This window comes from Zingiber officinale, chromosome 2B, assembly GCF_018446385.1.
Source record: "Zingiber officinale cultivar Zhangliang chromosome 2B, Zo_v1.1, whole genome shotgun sequence".
In the NCBI taxonomy this organism is placed as follows: domain Eukaryota; kingdom Viridiplantae; phylum Streptophyta; class Magnoliopsida; order Zingiberales; family Zingiberaceae; genus Zingiber; species Zingiber officinale.
Genome location: NC_055989.1, coordinates 121904019 through 121926627, shown reverse-complemented (window position 1 = coordinate 121926627; position 22609 = coordinate 121904019). Strand labels below are relative to the sequence as shown.

Below are 22609 nucleotides of genomic sequence, written 5' to 3'. Positions count from 1 at the left end.
GATTAAAGGAGGATTTTAAATTTTAAGAAAACTTTCCTTTTAATCATGTTCATGATTTAAAGAGAGTTTAAAATTAAATATTCTCTTTTATAAGTTTCTACAAAAGATTAAGAAAAGATTTGATATCTTTCCTTATTGTAGATTAAAAGAGATTTTAATTTTAGAGATAACTTTCTTTTATCCACATGTTTAAAGAAAGATTTTAATTTATTAAATTTCCTTTTATAAATCAATCATAAAGGATTAAAATTATTGAGAAATTTTTATAAATTTCGGAGACAAATTAGGAAGTTTTAATTAATTAAAACTCTCCTTGTTTATAGCTTTTAGACGGCCAAATAAAATTGAGAAAGAAAATTATTTTTAATTAAATAAATTTTCCTTTTCAATGGCAAAAGAATTAAGGAAGTTTTTATTAAAATTTCCTTATTTGTCAAGATCAAGGATTATAAAAGAGGGGGTAGAGGAGGCTTCAAGGCTAACGAATCTATTCTATTTTTCTCCCTCTTTTCCTTGGTGGTGTGGCCGGCCCTTCCTTCTTCTCTTCTTCTTCTCTTTGTGGCCGAACCTCTTCATGCTTATGGAGTTTTAATTGGTGGCCGGATCTAGCTTGAGGAAGAAGGAGAGAAAGCCTACATGTCACGCCCCCAAAGGAGTTCCTGTCAGACAAAAATCCGGCAGAACCTCCCCTGTACCGGTGACAATCTGAAGCATCACTACAAGCAAAATACATCAGCCACATGCGGCTGGAATATTTATATACACAACCACGCAGTTATAATAACAGCCCACACGGCTGGAATGAAACAATCACAACCACGCAGTTATATATAAAACAGCCCACACGGCTGTACTAAAAACCAACACAGCGGAAAAACGAAAACGGAAAGCCCAATACAACACAATCAACACACTGCTAGCCGGCTAGGCTTATACAACAAATACAACACCAAAACCATAAGATAGCCACACGGCTATACACAAATACAATGCCAAAAATAAGAAAAGAATATACAAAAGAAAACAATCATGTGACGTAGGACCCGGCAGACAGGATACTCCAAGCGACACACAACCATCTACCTGCTACCTGAAAACATAAATGTATACATGCGGTGGTGAGTATAGGGAACTCGGCGGGTAATAGAAAAGATAGTGCATGGTAAATAAGCAAGTATGGAGATCAAAAGTATACAGTCTCAATAAAGATCACGATCATACTATCATAATCAACGCATCCGAACATGACGTAATAACCGGATATAATCACGACTAACCTACAAACCGCACAAACCACTACCGACATAATGGTAAATACATACCAAATCGAGGTACAAAGATCGGTAAACTCACTGGATCTGCAATATATACCGTGACACCTGTGCAATATAAGTACGATGCGTATACATGTAAAATAAATGGCATGTATGCAGATGGCAACCAAATGCAACAACCATATCTCAATCGCAACAACGACAATCACACGCAACTAGTATCTACTAGGCATGTATGCAAACGCAGATGCACCACGCATCAAACGCAGAATATGTATGCATGCTCCGTGGTCACCCCCGCCACCTCTCCGGACACCACGACCCCTGTATCTGAGAGGCTTGGGTCCGCGACGATCAGACTACCCTCCACCCCACTATATAGTGGTCGAGGCGAACAGTCCGCTAATAGCATAGCATCGGGGTCCCTGACCGCCCACAACGCCGGATCTCACTAAACCTCGTGGCCGGGTGGCTAGCAGCAATCGCTCCAACTACCACTACCCACGAGTGGCCGAGGGCGCTAAACCAAACCAATGACTCTCTCACCACAAGGGAGACAATTGTCATCACTGAAATGAAGCATGATATATATATATATAATCATCCATGCAACAACCCCAAACCTCATAAATACCTCCAACGAGTATAATCATGATACCTCCACATATCCCACCAAACCTATGTATACAACTACACACGTATAATCAACCAATAATCCGAACAGACACATGTACACACAATATATATACAATCAACACGTATCCTCCAATAAAACACATCGGACACGTGTATAAACCATGACGTGCAATCAACACAACTCCTCCAAAAGTACATAACAAATACTGATATACACACCAATGCGGTCAACGGATGACTCTATACACATACCCACCTACGGTACCCACATCATATACCCAATCAGATGATAATACCAAACCCGACAATCCTACAGGACATACTCTACAGTGTAATCACCATAGAGTAGATATCAAGAGTTTAGGCAGTATATGAATTAAATAGAACACCTCAAAGATCAAGCATAAGTCTCTAGCAGGAAGTCAACAAACAGATATGATATAAGGTAAAGCAGCCTAAACCATCACATAATAACCATGCACTAAGCTCAATAAAAATCTATATAGAGCCAAGGAAGAAATACCCGCCTTTATCTGTCAACCGCGTCAGATAAATCAATTCCACTTCGAGATGCTCGTCCCGAACCCAAGTCCTGCGAATCACATGGCATATATATAATGTGTAGCTAATCACATAATCAACAACAAACTAAACTCAAAACCTAATCCCACGTCGATTAGGTAACCCTGTTTAGTTTCCATACAACAATCCAAACCAAAGTAGATGATAGGTCCATCCTTAAATTCCCCTCTTTCTAAATCCAACCATAATCCACAATTCATCAATTGACCCAATAACAAATCCATCTCTTAATTACCAATCCACCACATCATAATATCAAATCTCTATCATAAATCCGCATCAACCTAACACCATCGTCAACAACTAACCAATCCATCCATTAATCAAATTTCATCATAAACTTTCCTAAATCCACAAATCACTATATGTCTAACCAACCACATTACACCACTCATAACTCTAAGCAAGCACAAAACCCTAGATTCCTTAGAAAACCTAATTTAGCATCATACTAATGAGAATACCATAGGTACATCACTGGAAAAACACTTACCTTAAGAGGTAGCAGCATATCCAAACTCACAGCCCAATAACACACCTGTCGAACAGCTACCAAAGAATTCCTACATCAATTCTGCCCAAGATCAGTTCAGGAAACAATTACACAGCATTGAATTTGCTGGACTCCTAACAAACCAAGCAACACTCACCTCAAACAACCCCAGATCTGAAACCAAAACCTCAATATGGCGCAAGAATGAAGAAGATAAGGATCTGCTCAAGAAAACCCATCCCTAGCTGATCCAATGACTTCTCCTGGTCCAAAACAGGAGGAATATCATAATTGGAAATCAATAGAACCGATCCATGCATCTACAGGATCTTCCCCAGCAACTCCTTACCTCAATTATGCTTTGGCAGTCCATCCACTCTATGATCAGCAGCCCATCAACACCAGTGAGAAGGAGGAACCGGAATCCAGTGAAGTGGACCTCCCTGATCCAAGATTCGATGCCGAGAAGGCACTGGACATCCACAAGAGGCAACTAAGGCTCGAATCTCCCCTCCCTCGTCGGCTCTAGCCTTGCCGTGCCCTAGCCACTTGATCACCGCCGATCGCGCATAAGGAATGGCCGAGAGGCCGAGAAGGTGGTCGGTCCTCCAGAGATGGATGATACCGTTGAGATCCGGCGCTCTCCCTCAGGCGACTGGGCGAGAACAGGTTTGTCGGGGAAGAATCTCTCCGTCGATGTCGAGTTCATCCGCGCGAGAAAGGAAGGAAGAAGAGAGGAAGATCGGTTGCCACTTCCCTCCTTAACACTCAAGGGTTGTCCTGCGCCGGCGACGTTGAGAGAAGAGGAGAGGGGAATCGCCGGCGCTGGTGCGGCTCGGGACGAAGAGAGCTCGCGCGCATGAAGGGGGAAGAAATCGGGAGGAAGGGGAATGGTTCGGAAATTAAACCTAGGTAAAGAATTTATACTTAGGTAATTTAGATTAAATGAAAATAATCCACTCCCTTTTTAAGGGTATTCCAAACAGGCCTCCAACTAGCCCCGAATCCGTCCCCTCAAAACTCATCGTACGAGCTCCGAAAAATTCCCAGAAAATTTCTAAAAACTCCGGAAAAATCCAATAAGATTTTTCGTCCAATAATATTTATTATTTAATTTGCCGATATCTTACATTCTCCCCCACTAATAAAAATTTGGTCCCCAAATTTATTGGTCAACTTAGGGACCCTCCTCCAAGGTAACTACCAATCAACATACTCATATGTCACTCATCCAAGTATCATAAACAAATCTCCAAATATGATAATCCTCCTCCAAGTGACTAGAGGCAACTCTGTGAGCTATGAACTCACCCTACTCCCGCTACTCTCATCTATAAATGTCCCTCGACAAATACCGATAAAAGGTCAACCCCTCTAATATGAGATATAGACTACAAGATCTGGTAAAATGATCACGTGGTCAAGGTCTTGAGCCACTAGATAGAGACAATGTTAGTTGAGTCGTCTAATCATTGTCTTGTACCCCCATCATACTGTGATTGCTCCATCTAAGGTTCAGTAACCTCCAGTATCAAGCAATGAACACAAGGATAGAGGAACGCTACAACTCAACAACTGATCAAAATATCTGTCAATCGACGCTCTACCCCTCGAAGATCATCATCTGAAATTATACCCAGTTACGATCGGAACTCCTAGGTATTACTCAATTAATACCACTTCCTCCGCACCAATGCGGGGTATATATCACTAAGTACGTCATGGATATCTAATCATATCCAATAGTCCCATGAGTCAGGATCTCCCATGGAACAACGATAGGCGAGTCTACTAGTCATCGCCTTATAAACCACCATGCTACCGAAAGAGGTAAAGAACTACTATCTCTCCAAACCACCTCAAATAAATCACTAAGTGATGACCTGATCTCTAACAAGCATTCTCTGCTTCTTCCTTCACGTGGTACCAGGTCACATAAAGGTTAAGCAGCTAACTTCAACTCTCTCACGCCAGTACAAATCATATATCCAAAGGTACTCCTCAACTCCTACACCCTAGTAATGGATGTATCTCATAAGTGTTAAGCGGTAGCTTTACACTTTTCCACATCGTGATCCTATCTGAATGTATCTTCTAAGTCATCCTACAGACGATCCATAGTCAAAGTCCCCATGGAATCGGATCATCCTCTACAGATCGGCCGATATCGGTATACGGCGATTCAGTCCTTTCTACCCCAGACAAGTCAAAATATCTAACCGAAAATAAACATCCCAGATAGGAATCTCTAAAAAGCAGTAAGGCCCCCTACCGGTGGGACCAACAAAATAAATCGATCATCTCCTAACCGATCCAATAAGAGTAAATTAATCATCCACTGACGAAACTAACTAAGGTAAATCGATACACCACTACCCAAGTCAACAAGGGTAAATCGAACCATAACTACACAAGTCAACCAAGTAAATCAATCATCAACAGGAGTAAACCGGACTCTACTAATCGAGTATGGGTATACAGATATCATCCACCATCTAGCTAATAGTAACCAAGACTAGTATGAGACTCTAACTCTCAACCAACTAGTAGTATGATATGAGGAAATCGAGATCAGAATGATCTCCGGTGGGTCAACCGATCAATGATTGACCCTACACATGAAATGTATGGTACAAACAAATAGGCAAGTACTAACAAAAGTACTAACACATGTCATAACAACAATACATACACCAACGAATGCATGATAACAATACGCAAACATACCTCCTATGGCTCGGAGATGTCTGCTGGTCCAAAACCCGAAAAGTCACATCAAGAAAACCGAATCACGAAATCCAAAACACGAATAATAGTATCGACCTACTCGATACCAAAATTGGTATCGGATAAATCTCAAAATCCAAAACAAAACAAAGCGCATACCGCTCGATACTAAATTGTCACGCCCAAAGGAGTTCTGTCGACAAAATCCTGAGAACCTCCCTGTCGTGACAATCAAGCATCACTAGAAATACATCGCCACAGCGTCTGGAATATTTATATACACAACCACGCATTTATTACTGCTGGAATGAACAATCACAACCACGCAGTTATATATAAACTATCAGCCCACTCGGCTAACACAATGGAAAACGAAAACGGAAAGCCCAATACAACAATCACAATGGCCAGCTTATACAACAAATACAACACTAAACCATAAGATAGCCACACCGCTATACACAAATACGCCAAAAATAAGAAAAGAATATCAAAAGAAAACAATCACGATCTTCGGATGTGACGTAGGACCCGGATACCCAAGCGACACACAACCATCTACCTGAAAACATAAATGATACACGCGGTGGTGAGTATAGGGAACTCAATGGGTAATAAAAGATAGTCGTACGGTAAATAAGCAGTATGGAGATCAAAAGTATCTCAGAGGAATAAAGATCACGATCATACTATCATAATCAACGATCCGAACATACCGACATAACCAGACATAATCACGACTAACCTACAAACCGCACAAACCATCGCGACATAACGGTAAATACATACCCAATCAAATCGACGCAAGGTACAAAGATCGGTAAACTCACCGGATCTGCAATGATATACCCGTGACACCTGCGCAATATAAGTACGATTGCAAATAAATGGTATGTAGCATGGCAACAAAATGCAACAACCATATCTCAATAAAGCACAATCACACGCAACTAGTATCTACTAGGCATGTAACAGATGCACCACGCATCAAACGCAGGAATAATAACTGCGTATGCCCCCTGGTCACCCCCGCCACCTCTCCGGACACCACGACCCCGTACGGCCGAGAGGCTTGGTGCGACGATCAGACTTACCCTCAGGCCTATATAGTGGTCGAGGCGACCCAGTAGTCGCCTAACTACATAAGATCGTGGTCCCCGATCGCCACAACGCCGGATCTCACTAAACCTCGACCGGGTGGCACGACAGACTAAGAAGAATCGCCCAACTACCACTACCCACGGTGGTCGGGTGGGCGGTCTTAACCAAACCAATGACTCTCTCACCACAAGGGAGACAATGGTCATCGGATTTATGAATGAATGATATATATATATAATCATCATCCATGCAACAACCCCAAACCTCATAAATACCTCCACGTAGGTATAATCATGATACCTCCACATATCCCACCAAACCTATGTATACAACTACACACGTATAATCAACCAATAATCCCCAATAAAACATATCAGACATACATGGACCACCCCACATATACAATCAACACGTATCCTCCAATAAAAACACATCGGACACGTGTATAAACCACGACGTGCAATCAACACAACTCCTCCAAAAGTACATAACAAATACGGATATACACACCACATGTAAATGCACGGTCAACCGGATGACTCCTATACACATACCCATGTACAGTCCACATCATATACCCAATCAGCATGATAATACCAGCCACCCGACAATCCCTACAGAACATACTCTACACGTGTAATCACCATAGAGTAGATATCAAGAGTTTAGACTGTATATGAATTAAATAGAACACCTCAAAGATCAAGCATAAGTCTCTAGCAGGAAGTCAACAAACAGATATGATATAAGGTAAAGCAGCCTAAACCATCACATAATAACCATGCACTAAGCTCAATAAAAATCTATATAGAGCCAAGGAAGAAATACCCGCCTTTATCTGTCAACCGCGTCAGATAAATCAATTCCACTTCGAGATGCTCGTCCCGAACCCAAGTCCTGCGAATCACATGGCATATATATAATGTGTAGCTAATCACATAATCAACAACAAACTAAACTCAAAACCTAATCCCACGTCGATTAGGTAACCCTGTTTAGTTTCCATACAACAATCCAAACCAAAGTAGATGATAGGTCCATCCTTAAATTCCCCTCTTTCTAAATCCAACCATAATCCACAATTCATCAATTGACCCAATAACAAATCCATCTCTTAATTACCAATCCACCACATCATAATATCAAATCTCTATCATAAATCCGCATCAACCTAACACCATCGTCAACAACTAACCAATCCATCCATTAATCAAATTTCATCATAAACTTTCCTAAATCCACAAATCACTATATGTCTAACCAACCACATTACACCACTCATAACTCTAAGCAAGCACAAAACCCTAGATTCCTTAGAAAACCTAATTTAGCATCATACTAATGAGAATACCATAGGTACATCACTGGAAAAACACTTACCTTAAGAGGTAGCAGCATATCCAAACTCACAGCCCAATAACACACCTGTCGAACAGCTACCAAAGAATTCCTACATCAATTCTGCCCAAGATCAGTTCAGGAAACAATTACACAGCATTGAATTTGCTGGACTCCTAACAAACCAAGCAACACTCACCTCAAACAACCCCAGATCTGAAACCAAAACCTCAATATGGCGCAAGAATGAAGAAGATAAGGATCTGCTCAAGAAAACCCATCCCTAGCTGATCCAATGACTTCTCCTGGTCCAAAACAGGAGGAATATCATAATTGGAAATCAATAGAACCGATCCATGCATCTACAGGATCTTCCCCAGCAACTCCTTACCTCAATTATGCTTTGGCAGTCCATCCACTCTATGATCAGCAGCCCATCAACACCAGTGAGAAGGAGGAACCGGAATCCAGTGAAGTGGACCTCCCTGATCCAAGATTCGATGCCGAGAAGGCACTGGACATCCACAAGAGGCAACTAAGGCTCGAATCTCCCCTCCCTCGTCGGCTCTAGCCTTGCCGTGCCCTAGCCACTTGATCACCGCCGATCGCGCATAAGGAATGGCCGAGAGGCCGAGAAGGTGGTCGGTCCTCCAGAGATGGATGATACCGTTGAGATCCGGCGCTCTCCCTCAGGCGACTGGGCGAGAATAGGTTTGTCGGGGAAGAATCTCTCCGTCGATGTCGAGTTCATCCGCGCGAGAAAGGAAGGAAGAAGAGAGGAAGATCGGTTGCCACTTCCCTCCTTAACACTCAAGGGTTGTCCTGCGCCGGCGACGTTGAGAGAAGAGGAGAGGGGAATCGCCGGCGCTGGTGCGGCTCGGGACGAAGAGAGCTCGCGCGCATGAAGGGGGAAGAAATCGGGAGGAAGGGGAATGGTTCGGAAATTAAACCTAGGTAAAGAATTTATACTTAGGTAATTTAGATTAAATGAAAATAATCCACTCCCTTTTTAAGGGTATTCCAAACAGGCCTCCAACTAGCCCCGAATCCGTCCCCTCAAAACTCATCGTACGAGCTCCGAAAAATTCCCAGAAAATTTCTAAAAACTCCGGAAAAATCCAATAAGATTTTTCGTCCAATAATATTTATTATTTAATTTGCCGATATCTTACACTACATCCCTTGGAGCTTGGTTGGTGGAAAAATCTTCATTTTTTGGAAGCTTTGTGCTTGGCCGAAATTTGAAGAAAGGAGAAGGTGCTTTGGTGGTTTCTCATCTCGGAAGATCGTTGCCCACACAACGTCCGAGGTTAGAAGAGGAATACGGTAGAAGATCAAGAGGTTTTTCTAAAAGGTATAACTAGTATTTTTTTCTTTCCGCATCATACTAGTTATTTTTGGAAATAATACTAAATACAAGAGGCATACGATTCTAGAGTTTCGAATTTGTTTTCGATATAGTGTTCTTTTGTTTTTCTTTTCCTTGTGATTTGATTGTTCTTTTCGGTTAACCTAAAGTTATTTTAGGAAATTAAATATTAGCTTTCCATAAAAGGTTTTGTCTAGTCGGTGGTGGTTGCTCCCATATCCAAGAAGGTCATGTGTCTCGCCACGTCAGTACTGGGAACCAATTATGGAAATTAATATTTAATGGAATTAATAACTTAAGGTGATTTGGGTCGAACGTGTTAAGTTCCGCAGGAGATCCAAGTCAAAACCTAAAAGAACAAATAGATTAAGTTTTGGATCAAACGTGTTAAGTTCCGCAGGCGATCCAAAATTTAATTTAAAAGAACACATGGTAGCTAGGAAAAGGTTCAGACTTTTGTACAAAATTTTTGTACAGTGAAACCTCTAGGTTTTCCGAGTAGCAACCAACACTTTGGGTGAGTGTTGTCACATTCTAATGCTTCCAAAGAATAATCCATCAAAGACGAATCAAAGTAAAATCTTGATTGCGTAGCGCGGTTGGTTCCTAGAGGCAAAATTGTTTCCTTGATTGTTGTAAAATCCATGTATTTGTCTCAGTTCCTTGTTGCTTGTATTCTTGTATCATTTTGAGTAATTCTTGTAAGAATAGGATTGTAAGAGATTTTTCCAACTCAAGAAGATATTCCTTCTTATTGGTGTTGTGAGAAATAATTAATCCACCTTACAGAACGTAGATCGTAAAAAGGAGCAATAAATGGTTTGTTTCTTATTTTTATATTTTGAGTTTATCTTTATCTATTCTATTGTATTAACTCAATTTGTAGATGAAACGAACAAAGCAAAATTCACGAGCATCCATTCACCCCTTCTCACGGCATCTAATTGTCCTACAAAATGGTAGTATAATTTAGTCGGGCTACTTAGATGACAACCAAAGTGGATGGAGAACTAGGTTAAGTTCTATCAAACTATTAAGGGAGGGTTTGGTTCTTTTCTAAGAATATGAATCGAAATGAGAATCATTGTATTGTGGAATGGAAATGAGTATGAGCATGGATATCACTTTTAAAAGTAATGTTTTGTTAGTTGCATATTTTCTATCGAAATAAATCAAAATTTCCTTTTTATCCTTAAAGAAAAATAAGAAAAAAAATTAGATGTGAGAGAAAGATGAATGTGAAAGAAAAATATGATGAAAGAGAAAGTATGATGAGAGAGAAAGTGTGATGAGAAAGAATGAAGAGAGAGAAAGTGAAATGAGAGAAATGAGAAAAGAGAGTGTGATAGGAGAGAGTATGGTGAAAGAAGATGAGAGAGAAAATATGATGTGAGAGAAAGTATGATGGGAGAGGATGAAGAGAGAGAAAATGTAATGAGAAAAATGAGGAGAGAGAGTATGATGAGAGAGATTGAGGAGAGAAAAAGTATGGTGAGAGAGAAAGTGTGATGAGAAAAAAAAAGAACAGTGAGTGTGGTGGAGAGATTGAGGAGAAAGAAAGTATGATGAGAGAGAAAGTGTGTTGAGGAAAAAAGGGAGGGAGTGTGACAAGAGAGATTGAGGAGAGAGAAAGTGTGATGAGAGCGAAAGTGTGATGAGAAAAAAAAAGAGAAAAGAGAGTGTGATGGGAGAGATTGAGGAGAGAGAAAGTATGATGAGAAAAAAGAAGGAAGAGAGTGCGATGGAAGAGATTGATGAGAGAGAAAGTATGATGAGAAAAAAAGGAAAAAAAGTGTGATAGGAGATATTAAGGAGAGAGAAAGTGTGTGATAAAATGATGAGAGAGAAAATATGATGAGAGAGAACAAGGAGAGAGAAGTGATATGAAAGAAAAAAATAAATAAATATATTTTGATATTTGATATTAAGGGAGAAAATTTTAGTTTTAGGTCAAGGGTATTTTTGGAATAAGGGAATATTTTGATTGATGAAAATGGGGTAATGGCTAATTGAAGGAGAGGTACATGGGAATGAGTTATTACCCAATTTCAAGGATTCATTCTCTTATTTGTATTCCTATTCCTATAATCCAAACATTAACAATGAGAATCAATGATTCTCATTCTCATTCCCCACTCCTATTCCCCTAAACCAAACGTCCCCTAAGAGTTCAATCACCATTAGTTGAATTGGATCAAAAGGCTTTAGCTTGTCAAAAGTAGGTGAATGTGGGGTTAGCAAAGATGATGTCTTGCTAACTTTAGGCTGCTATAGAAAAAAAAATAATGATAATATCAATTAGTCTCATTGATTATTCCTCAGGTGATTGATTCGATCCTATGAAAAATTTTTATCGGCCATCAAGGTAAATCCGGAAGCGCACGCGGCAGCCAGCCCAGAAGCCCAATATCCTTTGATTGCACTGCCTCATTTGGAGAAAAAAATTCTACAAATATATCATAGCAGAGGTTCAAATCGTGAATACCTGGGTGACAATCTGAATATCCTACCGTGATATCATAATTCCAAGGATAACTTTAGGGAGCCATAGAGGTATTTGAGAAGTGGAATTGAAGCAAAGGGAATTAGATCTAAGATGTGGTGGTGTAGTTTTAGGATAAAGGGGGGTTGAAGTGGAGAGGTTCAGTTGAGATAGATGGAAGTGGAGGTTGTTGAGTGTTTGATATGGCAAAGAGTTTAATGCCTAGAGCTTTGTTAAGAACTACAACAAGTCCTTGTGTGCTGCTTTCCTGTATCTCATTTGCATGTTCCTTTTATGAATCTCAAATTGAATCCCAATGTATCAACTATTTTCAACTATGGAAATGAATATACCTTAACTTCTCATTGATACAGATCTAGAATTAGTTATGCTATCGAGCATCTTAAAATATCCATTTAAAAATGCTATAATTTTATTGACACTCATAATTCCTACTTTAATTTCTAAAAAATAAAAATATAATTATAATTGATATAAAAGTATAAATACATTTGAGGAACGCTAAAAAATATTTTTTATTATCGTCAAAAGTACCCTAATATTTAAATAATATTTCATCTTATTTTGCTTTTTAAAAATATCCTTATAGTAACTTTATCTAAATTATCACATAATATTTTATTTTAAAAATAAAATTTTATTTTAATAATATTATAGTAATTTTAGTTAAAATTATTATTCATTTAATATTATTTAAAATTCGGAAGAAGTAATTCTGGCCCGGCCCCTTTAACCCCAAACGTTCCAAACCCGACCCAATGTGGTCCGATAAGGCCTAACCCCCAAATCACGTGGGCCGCTATATCCCGGCGAGAGCCGGCCTCTGCCTCGTAATCATACTTTACTTTCCGTTCGACGGCAGCCTCTACGCCGGATTAGAGCTCGAGAGCTCCATGGCGGCCGCGACGTCGTCGTCGTACCCTCCACCTCCTCCATACTACCGTCTGTACAAGGACTATCTTGATGACCCGGAGTCTGCTCCAGAGCCTCCGCCGCCTGTCCAGGGGACTTACCCTCTCTTCGGGGCTTCCTATACTGTAACTTCCCTCTTTTTCTTCATTATTTGTTAACTAATTCTGCCCTACCGTGATGATTGTTATGATTTCCCCACTTTTTTTGGTGGTATACTGGGGACTTTTTTCTGGTTGTAATTTTTTATTATGGCATCCTAGACTGATGTTGTGTTGCCGAGCTTGGAGGATCAGGGAGTTCGTCAGCTTTACCCTAGAGGCCCAAATATCGGTACCACTTCCCTTCCCTCATGTCTTGCTGTTATTAGCAATTTTTTTTGCATGCATTATGGTATGTTTTTGTTAAAGGATTTTAAGAATCAAATAGTAATCAATGATGAAGCTTTATTTTCATATACTAGTATGAAGCATGTATTAAATTTATGGTCCTTTGAGTTTGTAGTTAAGAGATTCTTGTAGAATGAACAAAGAAAAGAGGGACCTGCCCTTCATTTGTTACTTACAGATAGTGAAAGGTAAGGATAACATGTAGGCGGCTGGCAATCTATGCAGAATGCATATGGTGATTTCTAATTTGACACTTAATAATTGAAGTGTTAAAATTTTGAACTAATCAATTTAGGAGCTTTATGTTAATGCTCTATTCAAACATGCAATCTACACTGAATGCGGATAGTGACTTCTAATTTGACACTCAGTAATTGAAGTGTTAAATTTTTGAAGTAATCACTTTGGGATTTTTATATTAATGCTCTTTTCAAATCTCTAAATGATAGTATAGAATTAGTTTCTGCTTTTAACAACTGTCAGTATTTTTCAGCATAAACTTGAATGTTGTTTTTTGATTCGGCATGCAAGATTTTGATCTCTACAATTTTCCCAGAACATTGCACTAGATAATGTATATCGGTAGTAGCACTTGAAGGATTAGCTAGACTTTTTTTAAAAAAAATCTCCATGATGGAGATCTTAAATGGTAACAAATAGTAAGCAATTGATAGGCTACCATAGTTCAAAGTCCATATTCCAGCAGTTGGTACCCTGTAGCATGATATATGATGCATGCATGTTTACTGATGTGAAATTAAGCTACGTTAATCATTCACTACAAACACTACAAATAAGCATGCTCAAGTTCTCCATCATATCTCAAGTTGCAAATGTAAGAACATCTGAAAGAGCACTTCTGTAGCATTTAAAAAAAATGACAGGTGCAGGCATTAGAATGTGAAGTTTTAGTAACAACATACGGATAGTGGTCCAATATTTATCTCTATTGCTGTGGAATATCGGATTTTAGTCATAATCTTGTCATTGTAATGTTTATTAATTTCATGTTTGATCTTATAAAATTTTGTCTACTGAGTTCAGAATTCAATACCTTAATTAATTTTCTTTTGTCAGAAAAAATAGTTTGTCCTATTTAATAAATGAAGAAATGGAAGCATTATTATATAGATTTGCCGGCTTGCTTGCTTGGATACACTACTTAATACTTAACTTCGTGGAACTCTTGCTTGCTTGCTTGGATGATGGTTATACTCTTTGAAATTACAATTTTTTTCCCTTGACATAGATCATTTCCTACATTAATTTGCAATTATTATAACTTCCCATTAGAGTTACATTATTATAGATTTGATCATGTGATGAATCTATATATTTGTATCATCTTCTTTGATTAAATGGATAGTGTTAAAATCATTATTTGTTGGATATTGTCAGTGACACACTGCAAAATATGTGATTATTGTGTTTCCACTGAGTAGTGTAGTTATCTCTTTTCTGAATACTTTCTGTAGCATAAGAAAGTGTGTTTTAGAAGGTCATATAGTGGACTGTAAACAATCAGTACAAACTGTTTGGATGTTTAAGTGCATAAAAGAGAAATCATGAGGCTTCAATTTCCTTCTACTAGTCAGATAGCTCTACAAGTTTTACTTCTGTAAAATCAGTGGCAAGTCTCTTTTTTCCTGAATTATGTTCATTTCCTTTTTTGATTATGTACATGATTACATGGAACAAGTAATGGACTTCAACTAGGCACTATAGTTAGATCTTCTGTGAGTAAAGCATGTAGTATTGTAGTTTTATTTGGCTATCCGTCATGACATTTTCATTACCTGAAAATCATTTACTTCATCTTCCATGCTTCTATTGCATTGCCCTTTCTTGTTTGGTTTCTTAGATTTAATTTCCCTTGCTTCAGATTTTAAGCTGGAATTAACAACACTCAATAGGGATCTTCAACTACACATTTTGGAATTAGCAGACATTCTTGTCGAGAGGCCCTCACAATATGCACGCAGAGTGGAAGACATCTCTCTCATTTTCAAGAACTTGCACCACCTTTTAAATTCATTGCGTCCACACCAGGTACGTTGATCCATTTTCATTAACTTGTCTTATAATACTTTTTTTTTTCATTGATTCTGTGCAGATACTTTATTTTCCCACTTTCAGGCCAGAGCGACACTTATTCACATTCTAGAACGTCAAATACAACAACGCAAACAAGCAGTAGAGGATATAAAAAGGTGTTTTTTTAACCAATATGCTAATATTTTCTAACTGTTCTCTTTCCTTGGCTTGGGTTTTACGGAAGGTTATTGGTTTATTTATGTGGATAACTCTTTTAACTACTTTAAGGTTCAATTAGTACAGAAAATATTGGAGATTGCTGTCCTATATTCTTGCTCGTAGGTTGACACTTGTGTGCATAGAATAATAAAATCTTTCTCACCATAAATTCATACAACTGATCTTTGCATTTTGTGATCCAAGTAAATACACTAAACACTTTTTGTGCAACTAAAGAAACCATCTATGACACACAATATGATAAATACAACCACATAAGAAGAAATAGTATAAAAAAAATTTAAGGTAATTTGGCTCACACCTTGTTCAAGAAGAGAATCTAGTATATGATACTATAAGAGCAAAAGTATGGAAAACTTTACAAGTCGCTTTATGTTATGTGCAACACACTATACCTTAATACCTACACAGAGAACTAGCAAGTTCTAGCATCCCTTAGATGTAAAAGCGCTGTAAGTTCTTTAGTTGCTAGTATGCATTGTGTCGTTCAAGGTGCTTTGATCATAGTGAACATAGTCATTTGAGTCCTCCTTAATGGCTCCTCACCCAAGGAGAGAGGCGGGTGCTTAACGAAATAAGGAAAGTAAGATCTCTCTCCATGCCCTGTGAAACCAAATAGAGATGTCAATATGGGATGTAGCTCGATCAGGTCTAACTACATACGGTTAAAGGCGTCCTTGAAGAGGATATTCATGGAGCTTCCTGAATCCATGAATACCTGAGCTACATCATAGTATGGTAGCTTGGACCACTAGGGCGTTGTCGTGAGGCATTGTGACCCATCTAGGTTGGCTGGTCCAAAATTGATGACCGACTCCTTTGCTCGGGCTTGCCGAGTGACTATTCCATAACTTTATAGTTTTTTTGCATGGGTTTTCCGAGTACGGCTTGAGTCCCCATATGTCCAAAGATCATATTTATGGCCCCTCGGTGGAGAGGATTCATCTGTCCTCCTTGGTTGGTTCTACCTACATTGCCATCTCGAGTTCTGCCTTCAAAATCTATGGGACATTTTCATTTGCTTTGAGGCTGACTTGTTGACTCTGGGAGGGTCCAATCCTATGAATATCATTGAAGGGCTCAGTGGATCTCCTTAGTCAGCCGATGACGCATCTCTATAGAATGACCATTTGCTCCATGCAGGGCACAGAAAGGTCAGAGTGGCACTCTATGAGCATTCTCTGCAATCCTGTTTACTGGTCGGTTTTCCTCTAGCATCTGGATAATTGTCTCCCTAGTCTTGAGCGGGGCATAGTTGGAAAGGGGTTCAGATAACCTCTAATGAGGCAGTGGGGTGAGAACTTTCTTATCTTCGAACGATATAGCGACATTGACTCTTCTCGCTTGCTTTGCTTCTTCAAGTGGATGTACTTCTCAATTCACCTAAGCATATCATCATAATCAATTGGAGGTTTATTCAATAGGGACCTAAAGAATTCTCCTTATAATAACCCCTGAGAGAAGGCGCTAATGAGGATCTTTGAGTTGGCGGTAGAAATATTCAAAACCACATGATTGAAGCGTTATATATACTCTCACAATGTTTCCTTATCATGTTGCTTTAGCAAGAAAAGACTGAGCGAGGTCTTGTAATATCGTTTACTTGCGAATGATGTAAAAACATCGTACCGAATTCCTCAAAAGAGCAGATGAGCTGGACTTCATCCAATTGAACCATTGTTGTGTTGGGCAGACGAAGGTGGTGTGGAAGATCCGACATTTCATTCCCTATGAATATTGGTGCAACAAGGCAACATTCTCTAATCAACATACGTGCTCCTCCGAGCCAGAAGCTCTATTGTATTCGCCAATTTGTAGTGGTTGGAAGTGACTCACTAGTTCTTTAGAAAGGGGTGCCCTGTTGGACCGATTTTCCTTTCTTTTTATCTTAGCACTCAGCTCGTCCTTTCCTTGGAATCTCTTGATATGACTCTCAGTTGTTGATAGAGCCGTCAATTTGGGTTGGATCCATCAGGTTGGCCCGTCCTGCCAAACAATTTAATCGGGTTAGATTAAAGTTTTATCAACCTATTTTAAAGTGGGTCCAGATGGGCCGACTCACCTAGGTCTACGACCCACACGGGTCAGCTCGTGATGGACTTGGGTTGGTCCGCAGATTGAAAAACACATATTAGCCAACTTTCGTGTCAGTTTATTATCTTTCTTTGTTGCAATCTTGAAATAAAAGCAACACTTTTCATCAAACACGAGTGCCTTTTTTGTGTCTATTTGCATTTAAAATATATGTTTTTAGAATACATTTGATTGAGACTATCTTGTGAAAAACATGCTTAGATGGAAATTAGTGTTATCGTTTAGAAGTAAACCTTTCAAAATTAAAACCTTTAAGATATGAAATCTTTTTTTATTTTATTTTTAACTTTTTGATGGGCTCGTGGGTTGACCCGCTTAAGACACAATCTATCTTAGGTTGGGAATTTCCCAACCCGCCAAGATGGAGGGTCGGCATGCCTCATCAAATTACTGGCCCGCCATTGGCCGACTTGCCTCGCCACGAGTCAGCTCTAGTTGTTGATTTCCTAAACTACTTCTTCTAATGAGTTGGAGTCCTTGGGTCTTCTAAGAATGGAGGATTCGTTGAGAACTGTCGTCGAAGGGTCTCTTCTGTAGTAGCTGACACTAGCCAACTTAGACCCTCCATCGTGAAGGGAGGGGCGACCGATTTTGAGAAGCCAATAGGATCCCTTCCTTCAGCATTAGATCTTCTTTCTCCTTGGCTTCTTCGAATGTCTCCCATTGCAATGTCTTAGCTCGGATTTCCCACATATGGCGCCAAACGGATTAGTTTGAGATCAAGATGGGCTGATAACGGGAGAAGAGCTTGGTTGATAATACAGGTCAACAGCAAAATAGAAGTTGAATGTTGAATTGGGATTAGGGTAGCGTTTGAACCGTTAATGTCCTACGGTGTGAGCAAGACCCCTCCTCCGACGCTCAAATCAGACCTTAGAGATTCAGAGAGGAGAGTTGCAACTAGGTGAGACAGTGTAGAATAATGTACCTCTCAATGTTGGCATCATACCTTATATAGGGAGAGAAGAGCAATGAAAAATTAATCCATTTTTTCTCAAAGGACGTATCTCTTTCATCTATACTGAGAGGTCTATCCCTTGGCAATTGGCGTCATTGTAATCGCCGCGTTAGAGACCCTCACATATTCGGGCTCAGGAACACAACCCATTCGGACTTGAGGTGCTCAACCACTTCGCACTCGACACTTGGGTTTGCTGTGCTCAGGCGCTCGGGTTTGGGGTGCTTGTGTGCTCCACACTCGGCACTTGGATTTGCGGTGCTTGGGTACTTGGGAATTTTGTGTTTGGGTGCTCCACACTCGACACTCAAGCTTGCGATGTTTGGGCACTTGGCACTCGGATCTTCGATGTTGGGGTGCTCCACACTCAGCACTTGGGCCCGTGGTGCTCGAGCGCTCCACATTCGACACTCGGACTTGTGGTTCTTCGGTGCTTGGGCGCTCGGGTCGGGGGGTGCTTGGGTGTTCCACACACAACACTTGGGCCTGCGGTGCTTGAGCACTCCACATTCGACACTCGGGCTTGTGGTGCTTGGGCACTCTGCACTCAGGTCTTGGATGCTCGGGCACTCAGCCACTTAGCTCTTAACACTCGGGCCTATGGTGCTCGGGGCGCTTCGCACTCGGGGCACTCAGCTTGCTCACGAACACAACCCATTTAGACTCAAGTTGCTTAGGCTCGGGCAGCCTGTCGATGCCCGTAAACTACTCAAGCTCGAGCTTGGGCAATTGATCCATTTTGCAATCTTGAGATAGTAATGTAGAAGCATCCTACTGTCCTGGCATAGGATAGATACCAACAGTAGCAAGCATCATGAGTCAAAAAATAATAAACTACCAGTGTAACATGGCTTGTGTTAAGTTTGAAATTTAAGCAAAAGAAAAACTCTTAATTGGATACATTTCCAAATTTTGGGTATGACCATTATGTATCTGTTGCTATTATCAACAAAAGTTGAGTTACACAGGAGATGAGAAGGATACTAGAGAGATTGTCGAAAGAGGGTTTGGAAAAGAGGGCTTGGAGAAGGTCAAGGATTTAAGTAGAAGAGATTATAGTTGTGTAAAAAATTGAGGCAGCATGCATAAATCAAGATTATATGCCAGGCTGTTTGTCCAAAATGTGGATATAATTGCAACATTGTAATAGTATATGCATTCTTAATTCTTTTTTGCTTTCAAAGAAAATAGAAACTTAGGAACATATATGAAAAAAATTGAACAAAGCTTTGGATAAATATTAAATAAATATAACCCTGTTATCTTGGATAATAAGTTAAGCATGTGTCAACTACATGTCCAAACCAACGTGATGATGACCACATTTCACCAAAGAGTAAGTTTGAAATACTCAAAATTAATTTGGCAAATGAAAACTTCAAGAAATTTTGGGTGTGATGGAGAAAAACAGAAATCAAAATCTACGGTCCATTGATTAATTGACTAAAAAGGACGGCTCAATGTATAAAGCTCCCGCTAATGCGGGGTCCTGAAGAAGCATTAGATCACATTGGGTCTATTGTACACAATTTTATCTGCATTGTAAGGAGGTTGCTTTCACAACTCAAATCCGTGACCACAAGGTGGCATGGCAGTAACTTTACTATTACGCCAAGGCTCTCCTTCAATTGATTAATTGACTATGATAAAAAAAAAAGCTGGATTTGGAATGGGTCATGTTGCAACTTGCAACCTAGTTGATTATACATGACTTGTTTCTTTGTATGATAAAGGCATCTAGCTCTTTATAATGTTTAGGCCTTTCAAGAATCCTACACATTTGCAGGTTGTGCTGTGTAAACAGTTGTCTGATTTAGCTGGCCTTAGCTTGGGATAAATACTAAGGGCATGTTTGTGATACAGGCATGTAATCCACTTATCCCTTATCTTTTCTTGCCAGTTTTAGATGAATTGGTATGGAATGAAACATTATCCTTTCCTCCCTAATTTCACTAGGTTTTCTTTCCAAGCAAACTCAGGAAACATGTTTCCTTCTGCTTTCCTTTCCCCTTCCATCCCTTTTCCTCCTAGCTAAATTGTGACTCTGTACTTGTCCCTTGTATACTCAATTTCATGTTGAACTTTCAATATTCATATTTCTAAAGACTGTTAATTTTTTAAGAAAACCTCTACTGTTCCAAAATGCTATGAATGAACGTTATGTTTATTCTTTCTCTGTCACTCACTTCCATCTCTCAATTAAGATCAAGATGTCTCAAGGATAGATTGCTTTATTTCTTTTCCTTAACTTACCATCCAATTTATGTTTGTTTGTCAACACCTATCTTATATTTCACCCATGCATCTCCAATGATTTGGCCATCTCAACTGCCACTTCTCATTTTACATTCACATATGGCTTTTGATTTTGTTCGTTGAATACTAAGCTTTAAGAAATCTTTGCTGGATCTTGCAACTTGCTCACATTCTAATTCACTTTATTGGAATTTACAACCTATGGAGGAGTACCCATTTTTCAGTTGAATATAATTAGGCGTCTCTCATATGTTTAAGTGAGCATTCAATTATTCAAACTAGCATAGTTTGAGGGTGACCCTTTGGCAGCTCTACTCATTCGCTCAGCAATTTTTAATAAGACAACAAGGTCATAGGTAAGTTTCCGAGTCTGTAAGATGCCATTCCTGTACCAATCTTTGTCAGTACAGTTTTTGATTGAAATGGTACAGCTTTAATATCATACTATGCTAACACTTGGTGTGCCAAGATCAATTCAAATGAGTTGTAATTCTATGATCACCTTTTCATTGACTTGTATACTTCCTTTTATGAGCCTATGGCAATTAAAAGTGAATTGAATTAAAATTTTAGAGAAAAAAAAATATAAAAACAATATCTTACTAATATTAAAATGGGTGCCTTACATTAGTTAGAACTATTGGTCCTAGTAGGAATTCAAATGAGGTCAATCTCATAACTTTTCAAATCCAGATCGAATAATGTTTTCTAGGACATTTGATAACAGAATTCATTTCCTTACATATCTATCGATATATTCCAGTAAATTATAGAAGTTGGACTTGTACTAGCATACTGTGAACTGAAACAACATTAGTATAATATTTTGATACATCTAAGTTTCTTACTCCAACCATTACTTTGCTACTATTATTAGTGTTTCTCTTCTCTTTTCTTGTTTTTAGTATTTCATCTCTTCTTAATCAACAAACTAATTGATGAATGAGTCATAGAAAATATTCCGGTCTTGGTTAGTTGGTTTCTGATAGTACTGATTGAGACATGTCTTGTTTCGGTTGTATCACCAAAACTGTGCTGGTATAGATGACATATTTACCTATACCAACATAATAGTTATCAATTAACGGTGAAAATGATGTTATTTTTGGACTTTGACAGTCTACATTGGAAAATGATGATTCTAAGTATCTTCATGCTTTGTATCTCCTGGAGAACCCACTCTGCTGACTAACTGATATCATATATGTACATTTTCAGGAGGAGAGAAGAGGCTCAGAGGCTTCTCAAGGAAGCACTGCAAACTTTGGATGGCCATGTGGCATGAAGTGAGAGTAAGAATCGTATGGTCCTCTCACATAGAGAAACGTTATTGTTTTCCATATGACTGCTGTACCTGAGCTGATGTTGAGGGATTTGTCATCTAATCTCAAGTTTAGCATCTAAGTTTGCTGGTGATCATTCATTAGAAGCTTATGTTGACAGATAAGCGCCACAAACTTTTAAATTTTTATTTATATAAAATGCCCAATTCGAGTGGTTAGAGCCTTAGTTAAGGTTATTGTTTACCTAGTGTGGTTGGTTGTTTTATCTTGACCTGTCGTGTCTTCACGTGGGTCATTGAATAAGACTATTCTATTTGAGAAAGATAAGTTCATATGAATTTGAACTTTCAACTTTTCAGTCTTATTTTTTTCTTTTCAATCTAATTTATTTATCAACTAATTGTCAATACTAATCATGTCGTT

General features: G+C 39.1%; 1 protein-coding gene and 2 long non-coding RNA genes across 4 annotated transcripts; 1 reads left to right on the top strand and 2 right to left on the bottom strand.

Moving 5' to 3' along the window:
• Window positions 1-2432: 2432 nt before the first annotated feature.
• On the bottom strand, window positions 2433-4031 carry LOC122049485. The gene is made up of 4 exons (XR_006130970.1): window positions 3335-4031; window positions 3143-3248; window positions 2986-3055; window positions 2433-2502 (listed from the first exon to the last, which is right to left on the bottom strand). It is a non-coding gene; the product is annotated as an uncharacterized LOC122049485 (long non-coding RNA).
• A 3541-nt stretch (window positions 4032-7572) lies between these two features.
• On the bottom strand, window positions 7573-9205 carry LOC122049484. Its single transcript, XR_006130969.1, has 4 exons — window positions 8543-9205; window positions 8351-8456; window positions 8194-8263; window positions 7573-7710 (listed from the first exon to the last, which is right to left on the bottom strand). It is a non-coding gene; the product is annotated as an uncharacterized LOC122049484 (long non-coding RNA).
• Window positions 9206-12827: 3622 nt separating this feature from the next.
• On the top strand, window positions 12828-22412 carry LOC122046965 (mediator of RNA polymerase II transcription subunit 7a-like). Of its 2 annotated transcripts, none has more exons than XM_042607944.1 (5): window positions 12828-13060; window positions 13196-13265; window positions 15204-15370; window positions 15435-15531; window positions 22122-22412. In XM_042607944.1, the coding sequence occupies exons 1-4, from the start codon at window positions 12917-12919 to the stop codon at window positions 15483-15485; spliced, it is 432 nt and encodes a 143-aa protein (XP_042463878.1). In that variant the 5' UTR covers window positions 12828-12916; the 3' UTR covers window positions 15486-15531; window positions 22122-22412. The 2 variants fall into 2 exon arrangements, with proteins under 2 accessions (XP_042463878.1, XP_042463877.1); XM_042607943.1 differs by having other exon boundaries at window positions 12832-13060; window positions 15458-15531.
• The last annotated feature ends 197 nt before the right edge of the window (window positions 22413-22609 follow it).

Coding starts and splice junctions, on each gene's coding strand:
- LOC122046965 (XM_042607943.1), top strand. CDS start 12,917: ATGGCGGCCGCGACGTCGTCGTCGTACCCTCCACCTCCTCCATACTAC. Junction 13,266..15,203: donor CCCTAGAGGCCCAAATATCG/GTACCACTTCCC, acceptor CCCTTGCTTCAG/ATTTTAAGCTGGAATTAACA. Junction 15,532..22,121: donor GCAGTAGAGGATATAAAAAG/GTGTTTTTTTAA, acceptor GTACATTTTCAG/GAGGAGAGAAGAGGCTCAGA.